The following is a 16,556-nucleotide window of genomic DNA, read 5'->3' as shown; positions in this document are numbered from 1 at the left end:
GGTTATTGTGAAATTAATGTACGGGGCTTACATACATCATTGCAGGGACTGTCATGCAGTGATGAGGAAATATAGTGCGTATACAGAAGCTGAAATGCTATATACATATATCTGTTATATACATACAGAAGCTGGGTTAGCGCTTTTCAGTACTATCAGTACTTTGATTTAATCTTTAGCTTTTAAGATCTGTGAACAAACATAGAATTGTTAGCAAATCTCTGTATCTTGCTTATAATTCGAAGCAAACACTCAAAAATGGTTAGTAAATAGAAATTGTTAACAATTAAACACAAGAAACATGCACTACATGTATAACAAATAAAGAACACAATTTATTTTTTCGAAATGAATCATATATATACATGTATATACCTACATATTTCCGTAAGCGATATCAAACTCTATTTAAACTGAATAAACTAGAGAAAATGCCGAGCATCTCAACAAAAACCTATTGCATTAATCTACCATTACGCAAAAAATAATGCCGAATTACCGATAGAATGAATTGTATTTCAGATTTTGCTTAATTTGCGCAGGTAAACAGTTAATGTAACTGTTTGATTTACCGAAGTCTCTGTTTGATTTGATACGTAAAAATCACGAAATACAGACGACAGTTTCCAGGTTACAAAGCATAAATAATGAAAACGAAACGAAAATCAGAACAAGCTAACATCAACGTCATGTGTGAAAACTGTCAACGCATTGAAATATTTAGCCTCAATTTACTTCACAAAATCGGCACCAATATATTTTTCATGTTTCAAAAATTTCCCTTCATACGCGAACTGTTGCACAACAAGCAAATTCATCATAGTCAGATTGACCCTATTTCGTATAATGTCATGGCTGCTTTAAACAAAGAACCTCGTTTTAGAAGTATGGAATTCGAGTCTTGGTAAAATGGGTAAGCAAAACCGGGCCGTGGCAAAATAAAAGCCGGGGCAGATCGGCAATCGTCAATTCCAAATACGCATTATTTTGCAGCAATATTTACAGCAAATACAAATATACTGGTCCATCAAATATCCTGAAATTTTAATGAGATTGGCAGATTAATAACTGCTTATCTTTTGTTTTGCCCAGGCCAAGTCTTGTCTACCCATTTTACCGGATGCCGAATCCGAGGCTATTAAACTGATTGAAACACGCCTTTCCTTTATTATTATTTTCGTAATAACTCAGATTTGAAACAGAATTAGACCTTAATTTTTGCAATTTATATTTTCCTTCCCATAAGGATAATTTATGCTAAACTACGTTGAATTGGAATCAGTAGTTCTTGAGAAGAAGATTTTTAAAAATGCACCCCCCTTTTTCTACAGTTTCAAGGTTTTCTCCGCTTTGAATACAGATCAGACTTTTATTTCTGCAATTTATATTTGCCCTCCCATAAGGATGCTTTGTGCCAAATTTGGTTGAAATTGGATAAGCGGTTTTAGAGAAGAAGTTCAAAATGTAAAAAGTTTACAGACGGACAGACAGACGGACAGACAGACAGACGGACGGACGGACAGACGGACGACGGACAAAAAGTGATCAGAATAGCTCACTTGAGCTTTCAGCTCAGGTGAGCTAATAATAATTGTTATTTTCATCTTTAAAAATTTATAACTTGAAATAAAGCACTTAATAATCATTCAAATTATCAGTTAAACGAAATATGAATTGCCTGATAATTTTCAAATTTCTCAACTCATTTAGTCCATATATTTTCTGACAGAAAGACAAAATACAAGTGCTTGTATCACATGTACAAACTCCGCTTACAGAAGGTCCCTCTCGTGCCTGAATTTACAACCACTCCTGCGGCAGCCATTGCCATAGCGACACATAACAGGGTTACCACCAGGGGCATTAATGAAGGTTCCCTGAGACGACTCGTTTATCTCCTCCTTACGCTGCTTTAGGATCTGTAAAATCCATCAAATACTTAGTGTGCATGTTCAGTTTTATCTTTTACAGTGTTCATCATGTTCATATTCAGGTTTGAGAGTGGAGATTTACTTAGATACTGTTAATCTGCCTAATATAAAATGGCCTTAATTTTACCATTGGTTACTTAATATAAATAAATCATGCCATTATATTTTACAGAATATATCAAATCTATGTTTAAAATCTTAAATTAATTTCCATATATACATGTAAACAATAGTCTGCAGTAAGATATAAAAAAATTAAAACTGACTTGTTTTACAGTAGTTTGAAAGCCTATAGTAGAAGCATGCATAACATACCATGTGCTGGATTCTCCAGAACTCGTAATCCCGCGCGTTCTCTATGTGACAGTTCACAGCCACCACATCTGGGATGTGCTGGATTGTCTTTATCTGGGTCTGAGGTAAACATCAAATCAACTCACATGAGGTTTGATATCACATCAATAATGACGTACATAAGGTTGATATCACCTAGTTTAAACTTACATGCAGTTGATATAACCTAAACGAAACTCACATGAGGTTGATATCAAATTGATAATGACTAACATGAGGTTGGCATCACCAAACTGATAATTTACATGATGTTGATATCACCATAACATTTTACCAAAGGTTAATATCACCTAAATGATAACTCATATGAGGACAATATCAAATCAATAACGACGTACACAAGGTTGGTATAACATCCAAGATATCTTACATGATGTTGTTATCACATTGATAATTTACATGAGGTTAATACCACCTACATGATGACTTACATGGGGTTGATGTCACCTAAATGATAAATTACATGAGGTTGATATCTCCTACAAGATAACTTAAATTAGGTTGATATCCCCAATAAATGATAACTTACATGAGGTTGATACCGATCACACACATTACACCAGGTCTGCATGTTTTGTTCAGCAGTCAGTGTGTTTTTGAGAACATCACAGAATGGCACCTCAAATGGAGGTCTTGTGTTACCTGAAAACAAAGCGCATTTTTTAGTACGGAATATGGCCTTGTTAATTTCGGTATTTAAATATAAAACTACAAAAAAATTTGTTTCACTGATTCAGAAGTTCAGTGTGTTCATTGACCAGTCTTTCATGAATATGAATATTTTTTTAGAAGAGGTGATTTTGTAGGGGAAGAGATACTGGCATACTGGTAAAGTTACCTTGGAGGTTTCATTTTTTTTTTATGTGTGTGGGTGTGTGTATGGGAAGAGTAGCTGTGACTAACCTGGAGGGTTACAGTCGGGGTAGCTGAGGTTGATGATGTTAGTGTCGGACTGCCTCTGAGTCTCCTGTCCACATCGACATCTCAAAGTCGTCACAATCTTAAATCCCAAGATTTCTGAGATTGCAGACTTTTCCTCAACCCTGTGTGTACATGCAAACAATTAACTCACACAAATGTAATCAATCAAAATTCTCTAAAAAAAATGTTCATATTGCAAAAAGAACAACCATTAAATAAATAAGGTATTTATTCCTTAATATAAGGATGGGAGAATTTTCTCTAGTCACAATATACTTAAACAAGAGGCCAATTGGCCTTAACGGTCACCTGAGTAGCATATATCCAATACACAAACTTGTCATGGAGTCTCATATATGCATCTAATTAATTAGGTTTCATACTGGAGTAGAAAAATTATAAATTTGTATATAATGACAACCACATATAATTCAAAAAGAACTGTGAAACCTATAATTTTGGTGAAAAACTAAAAGATCTGGTCTACAAAATAATGAATTTAGTTTTCCTTTCAGGTGTGTGGGAGTAAAGAAGATAATTTTTTAACGTTATATGCATTAGCATCTATACATCCATTTTGGCCCTGCCCTAGAGTCAAAACCCATACCCCAGGGGACATGAAAATTAAAATTTCAGTAGAGGACTTCCTGGTAAACATAATTATTAGTCGGTTTTTTTAATACAGATGTGTGAGAATAGAGAAGAAGATTTTTAAACATTATATGCATTAACACTTAATTGCCATATTGCCCCCCCCCCTCATGTCCTGAACCCCTGACCCAGGGGCCATGAATTTCACAATTTAGGTAAAGGAGATTGTGGATATCATAACCATGTATTCAGTTTTTTGCCCACATGTGTGGGAGTAGAGAAGAAGATTTTTTAAGATTTAAATCATTTTTACTATATGGCCATATTGGCCCCACCCTAGAGCATGAACACCTAACAAAGGGGTCATGAATTTCACAATTTTAGTAGAGAGCCTTATGGACATCATAATCATGCATTTAGTTTTTAACAAATATATATGGGAGTAGAGAAGAAGATTTTCTAAGATTTAATACATTTTTACTATTTGGCCATATCGGCCCCACCCTAGAGCCTGAACCACTGACCGAGGGGTCATGAATTTCACAATTAAAGTAGAGGGCTTCATCGACATCATAACCATGCATTTAGTTTTTAACAAATATATATGAGAGTAGAGAAGAAGATTTTCTAAGATTTAATACATTTTTACAATTTGGCCATATTGGCCCCACCCTAGAGCCTGAACCCCTGACCCAGGGGTCATGAATTTCACAATTTAGGTAGAGGGCTTAATGGACATCATAATCATGCATTTAGTATTTAACAAATATATATGAGAGTAGAGAAGAAGATTTTCTAAGATTTAATACATTTTTACTACATGGCCATATTGGCCCCACCCTAAAGCCTGAACCCCTGACCGACGGGTCATGAATTTCACAATTTAGGTTGAGGGCTTCATGGACATCATTATCATGCATTTAGTTTTTAACAAATATATATGATAGTAGAGAAGAAGATTTTCTAAGATTTAATACATTTTTACTATTTGGCCATATTGGCCCCACCCTAGAGCCTGAACACCTGACCCAGGGGTCATGAATTTCACAATTAAGGTAGAGGGCTTCATGGACATCATAACCATGCATTTAGTTTTTAACAAATATATATGGGAGTAGAGAAGAAGATTTTCTAAGATTTAATACATTTTTACTATATGGCCATATTGGCCCCACCCTAATGCCAGAACCCCTGACCCAGGGGCCATAAATTTCACAATTTTGGTAGAGGGCCTCATGGACATCATAACCATGCATTCAGTTTTTTCCTCACTTGTGTGGAAGTAGAGAAGAAGATTTTTGAAAATTTGGCTTTTTTTGCATATTTGGCCCCGCCCGTGGCACCCCAGGGGTGGTAGAGCCATAAATTTCACAATTTAGATTCTTCTTACCATAGAGATGCTTCACACCAAAAATGGTAACGATTGGCCTGGTAGTTTTCAAGAAGAAGTTAAAAATGTAAAATTGTTAACGCACGACGCACAACGCACGACGCACGACGCACAACGCACGACGACGGACGAAGACCAATTGCAAACAATTTTACAAACAACTACGAATAACCATCTATGAAATTTAAAAAAATATAAACGGCTGTTACTTTTCAGTGGGAGGATTTTCCGGTGGTCCCCCATCCTCGGACTTGTCTCCGTCCTTGTCTCCATCCTTCCCCTCGTCGTCCGGAGTTTCCGACCCTTTGTCCCCATCTCCGTCCCTCTCGGCCTTCTCCTCCTCCTGGTGGTCCTTCCCCTTCTTCTTCCCCTTCTTCTTCTTCTTCTTCCTGGACTTGGGAGGTGTGTTCTCTGAGGACTTGTCCTCCGACTTCTGTCCCTCATCCTCCCCCGTTTTGAGGCTGGTTTCAGACAGCTGTTCTGCCAGATTCTCCTCCTCTGATTTGGTCAGACTATTGTCCGAGGTCTTGCTTAAATTCTCCTCGCTTTTGGCTTCTTTCACAGGTTGGCTTTTGTTACAGAGTTCCTGCATATAATTTTGTTTTCAATTTTGATAACTTGATAAATTTTCAACATGTCATTTGTTCAGTGCAATGTAATACACGTATAGCAAAAATTAATTCATTATCTTTATCAGATTACAAATTTTGTTACCTTTTTATTTTTCTAGATTACATTTAATTGTTGACGCAGCTCACTACAAAACAAGTTACTAATGTCTATAACGACAGCAAGTGCATTATTTTCATAAACTTACAGCGTGGACCTGTTGGAACAAAAATCTCTGCCAGCTCTGAATCAGCCGCGACAAGTTGATTCTTGGGTCGTTTTCTTCATTCTCTGCCAGAATGAGGCTCAAGGCCGAGGCCTCAGGAATCGTGCGGAAGGCCCTCAAAAAGTTGCTGGCCTAAATAAATTAAAATTCATTAAAACTAAAAAGACATGTATTGTACTTTGATTTTTAGTCACTGGAACATTCAAGAAGAATAAAGTAAGCAGGCCTGATCACAATCTTAAATTATAGCGGATGAAATGATATACAAATACTATTATATTATAATGTCATTAACTCATTATCCTTTATATACTTGTACAAGATATCTTAATCATAATATTACCGTTATGACAACACATATAATTTATGTGTATTATACCTGGCAGGTCTGTCCTTTTTGGTTGTCTAACATGTAGAACAAGAACCCAAGCTCACAGGCGAGACAGAACTCGCGCTCACACAGGTGACTCAACAGGATACAGCGCAGCGGCTCAATGTAGTACAGCACCTGTAAGTTAACAGAGCAGTGTAAACAACGTAGTAAAGCACCTGTAACAGGTAAATGTAGACAGATGTAGGTGTGAACAATATTATACAGCACCTTAACAAGTAAATGCCAAATTGATAACAATGGGAGATACAGTAGCAAAGAGAGAGATGCAGAAAAATTGGACATTTTATATACATAAGCATTCATTTAACAGGTTACAATTCCTCTCCCCTCTCTTTTGTACTCTCAGTCTCTCTTCTTCAAATTTCTCTCATGCAGATTCAAACTTAAAATGTTTTAATAAATGAAATTATCTTCATCTTTTAAACTTTCTTTCCTTTTTAATAAAAATTAAAGTAATTTCTCCATTCTTATTTTTTACTTCCTTTACAAGAATTTCTGAGATATAATTCTATCTAAATCATATTTAAACCCTTTATCACCTGGAGCATAAAAATGACAGTTCTTTCTCTCTTTCCTCTTTTCTCCTCACTACTTCTCTAACAAGAAATTTCATCTAAAGCATATTAAAACCCTTCTTTACCTGGAGCATACAGTTGCAGTAGGCATTGGGAATATCTGTCTCAAGCCCAGCAAAGTGGGTCTTGTTGTAATGTCTGAAGTCAAAGTCCTCCAGCCCCAGCTTAGAGTACTTCAGGTCGACCTTCCTATAGCGCTTTGGTACTTTGATGAATGGGTCATCAACTGGCAAAGGAAAAACTCAACATTTTAAAAATACATGCAGAAGATACCTCTATATTTCATAATGCACATCATCATAATGTATTATTAGCTGATAAAACATCAATAATCCTTCTTCTGGTTTTTTTCATATCTGAGGAATAATCATAACTGTTGATAAGTTAAAATGAATAGCAAATCAGTCCTTTGCAAGAAAGTTTTTTGTTGTGAATAGCAAAGTGAATTATAGTTATACACAAAGCAAATTAATAAGTATATCCCTAAAACTTTTTTACAAGTAGCTGAAATTCTGCAGCAGCAAACAGTTGCATTTACTGTAAATAATTGTTATCCGAACATTTCCATTTTATTTCTTTTTGGCTATGCAATTCCTTGTAATTAGTATTGTTCTCTACAAGTTTCAAACATTTAACATATATATTATTTGATTTCATTATGTATAAACATAATAGGATTGGGTATCAGGCAATCTTCCTATCAAAGCCCTCTCCTAAAACATATATTATCAAGTCATAGTGATGAGGTGGACAATGAAAAGAGAAAGGAAACAGGACAGCATGATACCAAATCCAAATCAACTACATGTAACAAAAAAATAATCTTCAATCCGCAGTCTACCTCTGCCAATGGGAGACTCCGGTACAGCCCCTTTGCCCTTCTTTGATTTCTCGTTGACCTGGACGTAAGGAATCTGGTTCCGTTTCTCTTTGCCCAGGTTTTTGGCATAGCCCACATTATGTTGCATCTTCATGGACCTTAAAATGTCTGCATCCACAGGTTTGGGTTTCCTAGAAAATCAAGACAAATAAAAATACAACATCACCAATTAAAAGTGCTTGTATATATCTTTATGTACTAAATGGATCATTATAACAAAGAAGCCATTCACATTTCTTGAAAGGTAGTCAAAAGATAATCTAAAATATTTAACTTTTTTAGTCATGTATCATTTTCAATTCGGTGGTCAGAACAGAAAGGATTTAATTTGCAAAATCAAACAAGATATCTGTGAGCCAATGCTCACTAGTGATACCCCCGCTCTGATGTGAATATGCAAAATAAGCAAAGTCGACATTTAACAGAAAGCTGGCACCCGATTGGTACAGAAATATATCCCACAATATGGCATGCCTAAACAAATAGTGTGTTAAAATTTCAAGCATCTGCGATTAATAGCTGCTGAGAAATCTTTGAGGAAAATTTGATTGAAAATTTTGGCTAAAATAAACAAAGTACTCATTTAACAGGAAGTTGACATCCTATTGATACAAAAATATATCTCACAATATGGCATGCCAAAACAAATAGTGTGTTAAAATTTCAAGCATCTGCGATAAATAGTAGCTGAGAAATCTTTGACAAAAATTTTAAAATTTTGGCTAAAAATAAACAAAGAACTTGTTAAACAGGAAGTTGACATCCGATTGATACAAAAATACATCCCACGATATAGCATGCCTATACAAATACTGTGTAAAAAATTCAAGCATCTGCGATAAATAGTTGCTGAGAATTCTTTGACAAAAATTTGTTTGAAAATTTTTGCTAAAAGTAAACAGTCGTCATTTAACAGGAAGTTGACGTCCGATTGGTACAGAAATATATCCCACAATATGGCATGCCTATACAAATACTGTGTAAAAATTTCATGCATCTGCTAAAAACAGTTGCTGAGAATTCTTTGACAAAAATTTGTTTGAAAATTTTTGCTAAAAATAAACAAAGTCATCATTTAACAGGAAGCTGGCATCCAATTGGGACAGAAATAAACCCACAATATAGCATGCCTATACAAATATTGTGTAAAAATTTCAAGCATCTGCGATAAATAGTTGCTGAGAAATCTTTGACGAAAATTTGTTTGAAAATTTTGGTTAAAAAATAAGCAAAGTCGTCATTTAACAGGAAGTTGACGTCTGATTGGTACAAAAATATATCCCACAATATGGCATGCCTCAACAAACACTATGTAAAAATTTCAAGCATCTGCGATAAATAGTTGCTGAGGAGCGGGGGTATAAAAAGCTAGAATTTAATCAAAGTAACCAATAAAGGGCAGACAACTTCTATATATGGAATGAAAAGAACCCCATACATGTAATAAAATTGTGAAAAATTTTCTAGTTTTAAGCTCAACAACATTTATCATTTTTTTTCTCAATAATTTAATTAAAATAATGGTGCTATCTACCATTTTATTGCATTAAAGGAAATTACTTGCATTTCAAATTTCTTCTAAACTTAAAAAATGAAATTAATCATTCAATCAAATTCAAGAAATTGACTTATTCAGATAATATATCTCAAAATCAATAGTGCTGAAACGAATACCATAAATCAGTATTCGAATATTCGTGAGTGCTATTCGATTCGTATTCGAATATTCGTAGACGTCATAGACAATGTATTAAGCATATATGATAGTTTGTAAATACTAAGTGGGTGTATGTGTAGACTGCTTAAACATGTCAGTTCGAAGTTGACACTTAATGCATGAGTGTCTATTGAATATACTGGGTGCGCATTTAATTTTAAAGCAAATAATAATATAACGATTTTTAAAAAATTTTCATCAACTACAATCAAAAGATTTATTACTTCTTTAATAATATACTGCAGTCCTGACTCCTGGATGAGACCAGAGACATAAATAATGTTATTTATGTCTCTGATGAGACCGATACGTAACTTCGTAAGTCAGTCCAAATATTTCCGCCATGTTTGATATAGTATTAAACAGAAAACTGATAACGCTCATAACTCCGGAAATGTTCTGTTTATTTAAAAAAAAAAACCAAATTATATCGAAGTATCTTTTAAAAAAAGCTTTGGATGTACCTTTCTATATTAACTCTCCGTAGCTCACACTCGTTCAAACAGTTAAGCAATTTTTTTTCTTCGGCGTCTGACATGAATTGAAAAATCCAGAATGTTTGTCTCCGTTCGATGTAAACCCTGCTTTTACTTTCAAGGTAAACACGCATTGCGGAAGAGTCTATTACTGGGTTAAGTAATAGACTCTACCAAGCATGGCAGTCATATATGGCTTTATATTTACTTTCGTTCCGAGTAAAATGAAATAACACGATGCTGCATAGTTTACAGTGCTTGATATGGGTGTTTAACATGTGATCGAATATTCGAATGCTAAATATATATTCGAATATTAGAAATTTACTATTCATTCGCGAATATTCGAACATTCGTTTCAGCACTAAAAATCAATTTGCTGCTTACAATAAGGAGATTCACAAATTACATTCAATAAACTCCTTGTACATGTAATACTAAATTGCTCTGCTGGACTGACCTGTACGTTCTTTGAGAGAGAAAATCTGGCCAATCAGAGAGCAGCGTTCCGTTTGTCGGGTACATCATGGGGATGATGGAGTATGGTGTGTACTCATCCGTGACATGGATCGGCTGAATTGGGTCAATCTGCATGATAAGAAGATCATGAAAAGAATTTAATCCATTCGATAAAATCTGAGTAAATGTATTGTTAAGAAAATTGATATACTCATTAACAAAGTTTAAAATTAAAACATAAACTAATCTTTTCAGCCATTCAAATAGCACAACAGAATCAAATTCAATTAATAAAAGATATAAATCGATTCAACAGCTGAAGACTGTACAAAGATTCAAAGATTCACTATTACAGCTCAGAATGGCTGTTATTTTTACCGGATCAGGGAAGTCTGTCTGTTCTGGGTACTGGTTGAAACAGGGATGTTCTACACCGCTGTACAAATGGAGGCAACCTGTTAATCAAACAGATTCAGCATTGTTTACATTCCATGGTCAATGACTGATGATTAAATAACACTGGAATTGCCTACACACATTAATGGAATTCAGAATTTGAGAGTGCTCCCTACCAACCAATCTATTTTTATACATACTAGACTTTGACCCGTGCGTGCACGGGTTGACATTGCATATCGGACACTTACGAATAGGTACATCGACACAGTTTATTATTGAAATTTGCATAACAAAGCTATAAGCCTACAATAATGGTATTAATTTCACTACACTTTCCCTAGTTTGGTAAATCTAACTGTGTCTCGGGAAAGGCACACACTCCCCACAGTTAGAATGCCTCCGTTATACCCGTAATGTAGCAGAAAATTGCAGAATCGCTCCGGAACGATTATGGAGAAGGTTAATGAAGTTGCCTTGAAAATAACAGTCAAATTCATCACAACAAACCTTTTTCAGACTGCAAATACCTTTTATCTAAAAAATTTAATCCACAGAATGGAAGAATTCAACACCTTTTCACCAACGTACACATATTTTCTTTGTATAACTGGGTCCGTAGGACATTATTCATTTTTACGATAAAACATATTCTATCTTCACTCTAACAAATAAAGTGTAACTTTTTCGCATGTAATCAAATATTTTTTGTCATCACGAAGACAAAAGTAATTAAGTACTTACATGTACTTGAAATGTGTATTTGTAATTTTATACTTTCTCTCATAAGAAATCATTAATATATATGAACAGAATATATAGCAAAAGTCCAATGAAAATTTACCCGTATATGTATTATCATTTCTGAGTTTATTCATGCAGATGTGATATTGTGGAAACGTAAACTAAAGAGCCCGTTAGCGTGAATGTATTGCGCAAGCGCAAGATTGTAAAATCCAAAAAATCCAAGTGATTTCCGGGAATTTTTGAGGAATTTTCGTTGATTATTAATTAGCGAAGCTTAACTGAGAAAAAATAAAAACAAATTGGTAATCTTCAAGTACCAATTATGTTTAAAATATATAAAACAAAAGACAGTATTCTTCCGATTTCTCGGTATTAAAGACAAAAAATTCGAGTCTATTATTTTAATATAGTAGTATAGATCTCAAAATTTACTTTAATTTTAACACAGTTTTCATATTGAATGTACTTCAGAATTCACTACATTTAGTAAGGATTTGATAGACACATTTTGGACCTAGCTGGCATCATGTTTGGGATTGATATCAACAGATTCTACGGGAAGCCTAACCAACTGATTTATGCTTTAACATGTAGTTTATAAACATGTATGGTACTTAATAGAGATCTCAACATCCAAACAAACTAGTTCTTAGTAGTTATTTCACTTCATTTTATTTTCTGTAAATGTATTATATTTCACTGTGTATTTTATTAGGCATTTTAAGCAGAGGGCCATTTCTACTAAATCAAGTACATTGCTAAATGCCATCCAAGTAACTATATGACTAGGCACATTCAGAAATATGGCTGCTAAAATCTGCATTAACTTGTTGAAAATCATTTTATGACAAATATTGTATAAGCTTAATGCATGTATAATAATTATGTTGACTTTACAGTATACTTTATAGCTTTTACCTCCTTGGTCTCCAAAGGCCAGGGTTTGGCAGCTGTGACTGATGTCGAAGCTCAGGAGCGGATTACCGTGGGTATTAATTGGGTAGACACCCATAGCGGAGGGTGTCATGGCTGTAGTCTCTATCACCTGGAACTGCCCCGCCTACAGAAAATTGTAAATGTTACAGAAAATAATAGGCTTTCTGTATATTAACCATAAATATATAATCAGCAACTGAAAAATAGTATGCTAAATTTATGCAACTTAATTGCACACATTGCTACAAAAAATTTATACTAGAAATTACATATAAAAATTGGATCAACAATAAAAATATGCATGCAAAATATAAATTCATTCAAATTGCAATCGGAATATTTTCTCATTTTCCCACATCCTTATTGTCTAAAACAAGATACATTCATTTAAGACTTAAACAAAAGCATCTAGTATATAATCACTATTAATTAGGTTTCAATCATGACAAATCTATTTGTATACATATTCAATCCTTATAAACGCTGGCAAAAATTGGAACAAACCTGAGATGTGATGACCATTTTGTTGGGGGAGGTATGTATGAACCTCAGGAACATGGGGTCAATGATGACCTGTATGGGGGCCATGGCCCTCATCACACGCAGGTCATACACCATCAGGAACCTGTCCGCCGTCAAGTTAGTGTGTCTGAAATAATGGAGGAAAACATAAATAATTGTTTGTCTGAAATAATGGAGGGAAAACATAAAAAATTGTGGGTCTGAATAAAGGGAGGGGGAAAAACGTGACAGATGATATTATAATTGAAAAATAAAACCACAGTACACTTTGGTTTCATCAATATACAATGGATATCAATTTCATGGATTTTATTGTTGAGATAATCCATGAAATGTTCTATGTTTTATGAAGTGCAATAGATAAAATCTAGTATTGATAGGATAATTGGTTGCGAGTAAACTGTGATTTTCACTAAATCAACAACATTGATGTCCACAAATAATGATGACACTGCAATATGAGCAGAGTGTGTGGAGATTTGCTTTACCTAGTGGAGAATCCACAAGTCACCAACATGTTGCCCTGAAGGTCGAAGTCGGACAGTGTCCCAGTGTGGGCATCCAACACATGCTCCGGCTTCATGGTGGAATGGTCAAACAAGGTTATCTACAAAAAAAAATTATCTAAATTTAATTCCAAAAAATTATTTCAGCTGGTGTAAAATCATATTATTTGATGAGAATAAGGTATACATGTACCTTTAATTCAAAGTTTCCTATTAAAGCCATAATTTCAAAATAATTCTTTTTACACTATACACTTACACACAAGCTTAACTCTGACAAGCTAAATTATCAACCACCAAACTAAGCAAAAATTAAAACCTCATCAAAATGAATTGCACTAAACAATGTCTAAATGTTAAAAAATACAAATGATTGGTCAGAATTGAAAATGTTTCATGCTGCTATGCTGCACACATGGAGCATTGCTTAATGTTTACCTTCCCTGCTGTATCCCCTGCACATATGTACTTGTTGGTACCTCTTAAAATAGCACAGCCTGGCTCAGGTATATCAACCTGTGGAAAATATGAAAAATTTTGTCTATTTCATAATTCCATTAATATACATGTACATCTAGCTTCCTGTGTGAAAATCATTAAATATTTGAAGGTTTTTTTTTTTTTTTACAAAATACTCAATGAAAATAAGTCTACATGTGAAGGGAAAAAAATTAAAACATTTTGTCTCATCATAACTCTTGAAAAAAAAATTCCCATGAAAGAGTTTTCTCCTGCAGGCTTTTAAGAGAAAAATTTTTATTATCTACATGCAAAACTGTTCCTAAATACGAAATTTAAAATCTAATTTTCTAAAATAGAAAAATATGAAAAAAAAAATATCATTGACTAAAATACAAATATTTATCAATCCTATCAAAAAAAATTTTGAATACAAATAAAAAATGTGCTTGACCTCTCGGATGACCTCCTTGTGTTCGACCTCCAGCTCGATGACCTTGGTCTGGTGACCCCCAATAATCACAGAGGATGGGCCAGTCATCATCATACACTGCATGTTCTGCATATTTGGTGCCCTAAAAACATAGAAAATTTCTATATTGATATTTTTTGTTTCACAACAATGTTTATACATGTATTTAAATCAAATTAACCAGTCTTGTACAAGTTCAGAAATACCTTAAAAGTATATTTTACCAATCATTCAGTTTTCTACACATTTACCTATATACATGTAGATACAAGTGCTCTTAATACATGTATTAATAACTGATACATCATCTTTGATCTGCTCCGAAAAATTTGATTTTGCTACAATTTGATTAAAATCAGATCTTTGACCCACTTCACCAAATACGATGTCGACATTTATTTGTCAGAGTGGATCAAAGGTCTGATTTTAATTGAATTGTCATCTTACATGTCTTATCTTAGCCCTCTTTAGTAAAAAATTTCTATACTTTTCAGCTTTGATCATGACCATGTGTGGAGCTGAAAATTATTTATTACAATGTAAAGGACCTTAATGGAGCCAAATCCAAAAAAAAAAACATTCACGTCTTCTGCATCAAACACATAAGAACTTACAAACCATGGTTTCATGAATGATGGAAGTGTAACCCTATTCAGAAGGATTCCTTTGCACGTTTGTGGAAATCTTACCAGCGATGTATAAGCAATCATAAACAACAGCATGAGTCATTTTTATCATACAACGTTCTTTTTACACACAATGTACCTCTGAAAACGCAAGAGTTTTTGGTTTACTTGGTGGAATTAAAATAGGAAACCATCAGAAATTTATCAGAGTAGGGAATATCACGAAAATTTCTAGTACATGTAAGCTGGGCTTTAAATGTTTGCAGCAATGGCTGTGGGTTTTTGCATTGTTGAATGATAACATTGTATTCTGACTCACCTATATGTAAAGAGGGGAATCCCCCTTCTGTTGTTACAGGCCAGGCAACTCTGGGTAAGGGAGAGAACTCCACGGGCCAGTGGTACAATCTGCCGGACATCTTCATTCATGTGAACTTGGAAGGATGTGTACTTCTGTAGCTCAAGGCCGAAATATGATGTCACATGACCCTAAAATATAAAATATCTTATATCATTAAGTATTCGGATAATGCTGCATAATGAAAACACATCTTCACAAGATAAAACCTTATTTAGGTAAGTGAAAATTAATAAAAATTAAGTGATTTGGAATAATATTAAAACTCTGTTAACTTGATTTAAAACACACCCCTTGATTTCCCGTCCATAGAAGTTCCTGACTATCATAGCAGAGGGTGGACACCCCATATCTATCGCCCCCGTCTACAATTATTTTGTTTGTCTCCACGTATTCCTGTATCAGCTCAGGTCCCCCAGGGAACATCTCCTGTGGCTGTAAAACATAAAATAGAGGTTTATCAAAAATCAATCAAACTCTTGTTATAATTTGCAAACTGATTAGCTAAAATAATCAATTTATATCATTACACCTTTGCCTAGTTAAAATATTTTCATATCTTATACTAAACCTTAACTTGCATAAAAAGAATTAATAGCGAGCGCAGCTCGCCGGCGCGCAGCGCCGGCGCGTAGCGAGCTCTACCGGCAAGGCGTGTGTGAATAGAAAATTCGGACTAGTTGCACATTCATTCAACGGTTTTTTTTTGGCGTCAGTAAATCGGACCAGTAATGCATCGTTTTAATCGTCCCAGTAGTTCCCTGTAATCATGGCAATTTTTATCACTTCACACTCTCACGAGAATCAGCAAGACAAATTTAGACAGTAAAAACAATAACGATGTAAGCGACTACAGTCAATGTTACCTCTAAAGTTCACCTCAGTACACTTTCAATCAAAAATAATCGTGTGACGTCACAAACGTTTACACATTGATCCGATATATTTTTTCGGAGTCAGTAAATTTTGACCCACAATTCATAGTACCAATGGTTTCCAACCTCACGTTCC

The 16,556-nt window shown here is 34.5% G+C and overlaps 1 protein-coding gene across 1 annotated transcript in view; it reads right to left on the bottom strand.

Annotated features, from left to right (window-relative positions):
• The window catches only part of LOC128162802 (PAN2-PAN3 deadenylation complex catalytic subunit PAN2-like), a 34,130-nt gene that overhangs the window by 15,681 nt on the left and 1,893 nt on the right, over positions 1-16,556 (bottom strand). The window contains exons 3-20 of the mRNA XM_052826181.1: positions 15,837-15,980; positions 15,507-15,676; positions 14,544-14,664; positions 14,069-14,146; positions 13,613-13,731; positions 13,107-13,251; positions 12,585-12,726; positions 10,902-10,978; positions 10,525-10,652; positions 7,833-8,002; positions 7,057-7,217; positions 6,402-6,530; positions 6,005-6,154; positions 5,397-5,773; positions 3,189-3,328; positions 2,815-2,927; positions 2,247-2,345; positions 1,777-1,919 (exon numbers count right to left, since the gene is read on the bottom strand). Of these exons, the coding sequence (XP_052682141.1) occupies positions 1,777-1,919; positions 2,247-2,345; positions 2,815-2,927; positions 3,189-3,328; positions 5,397-5,773; positions 6,005-6,154; positions 6,402-6,530; positions 7,057-7,217; positions 7,833-8,002; positions 10,525-10,652; positions 10,902-10,978; positions 12,585-12,726; positions 13,107-13,251; positions 13,613-13,731; positions 14,069-14,146; positions 14,544-14,664; positions 15,507-15,676; positions 15,837-15,980 (2,606 nt within the window). The remainder of the gene's footprint in view (positions 1-1,776; positions 1,920-2,246; positions 2,346-2,814; positions 2,928-3,188; positions 3,329-5,396; positions 5,774-6,004; positions 6,155-6,401; positions 6,531-7,056; positions 7,218-7,832; positions 8,003-10,524; positions 10,653-10,901; positions 10,979-12,584; positions 12,727-13,106; positions 13,252-13,612; positions 13,732-14,068; positions 14,147-14,543; positions 14,665-15,506; positions 15,677-15,836; positions 15,981-16,556) is intronic.

The sequence above is a fragment of the Crassostrea angulata genome, chromosome 9 (assembly GCF_025612915.1).
Source record: "Crassostrea angulata isolate pt1a10 chromosome 9, ASM2561291v2, whole genome shotgun sequence".
Lineage (NCBI taxonomy): Eukaryota > Metazoa > Mollusca > Bivalvia > Ostreida > Ostreidae > Magallana > Magallana angulata.
The sequence above is the reverse complement of the archived record's forward strand: the minus strand, read 5'-3'. Positions and strand labels throughout refer to the sequence as shown.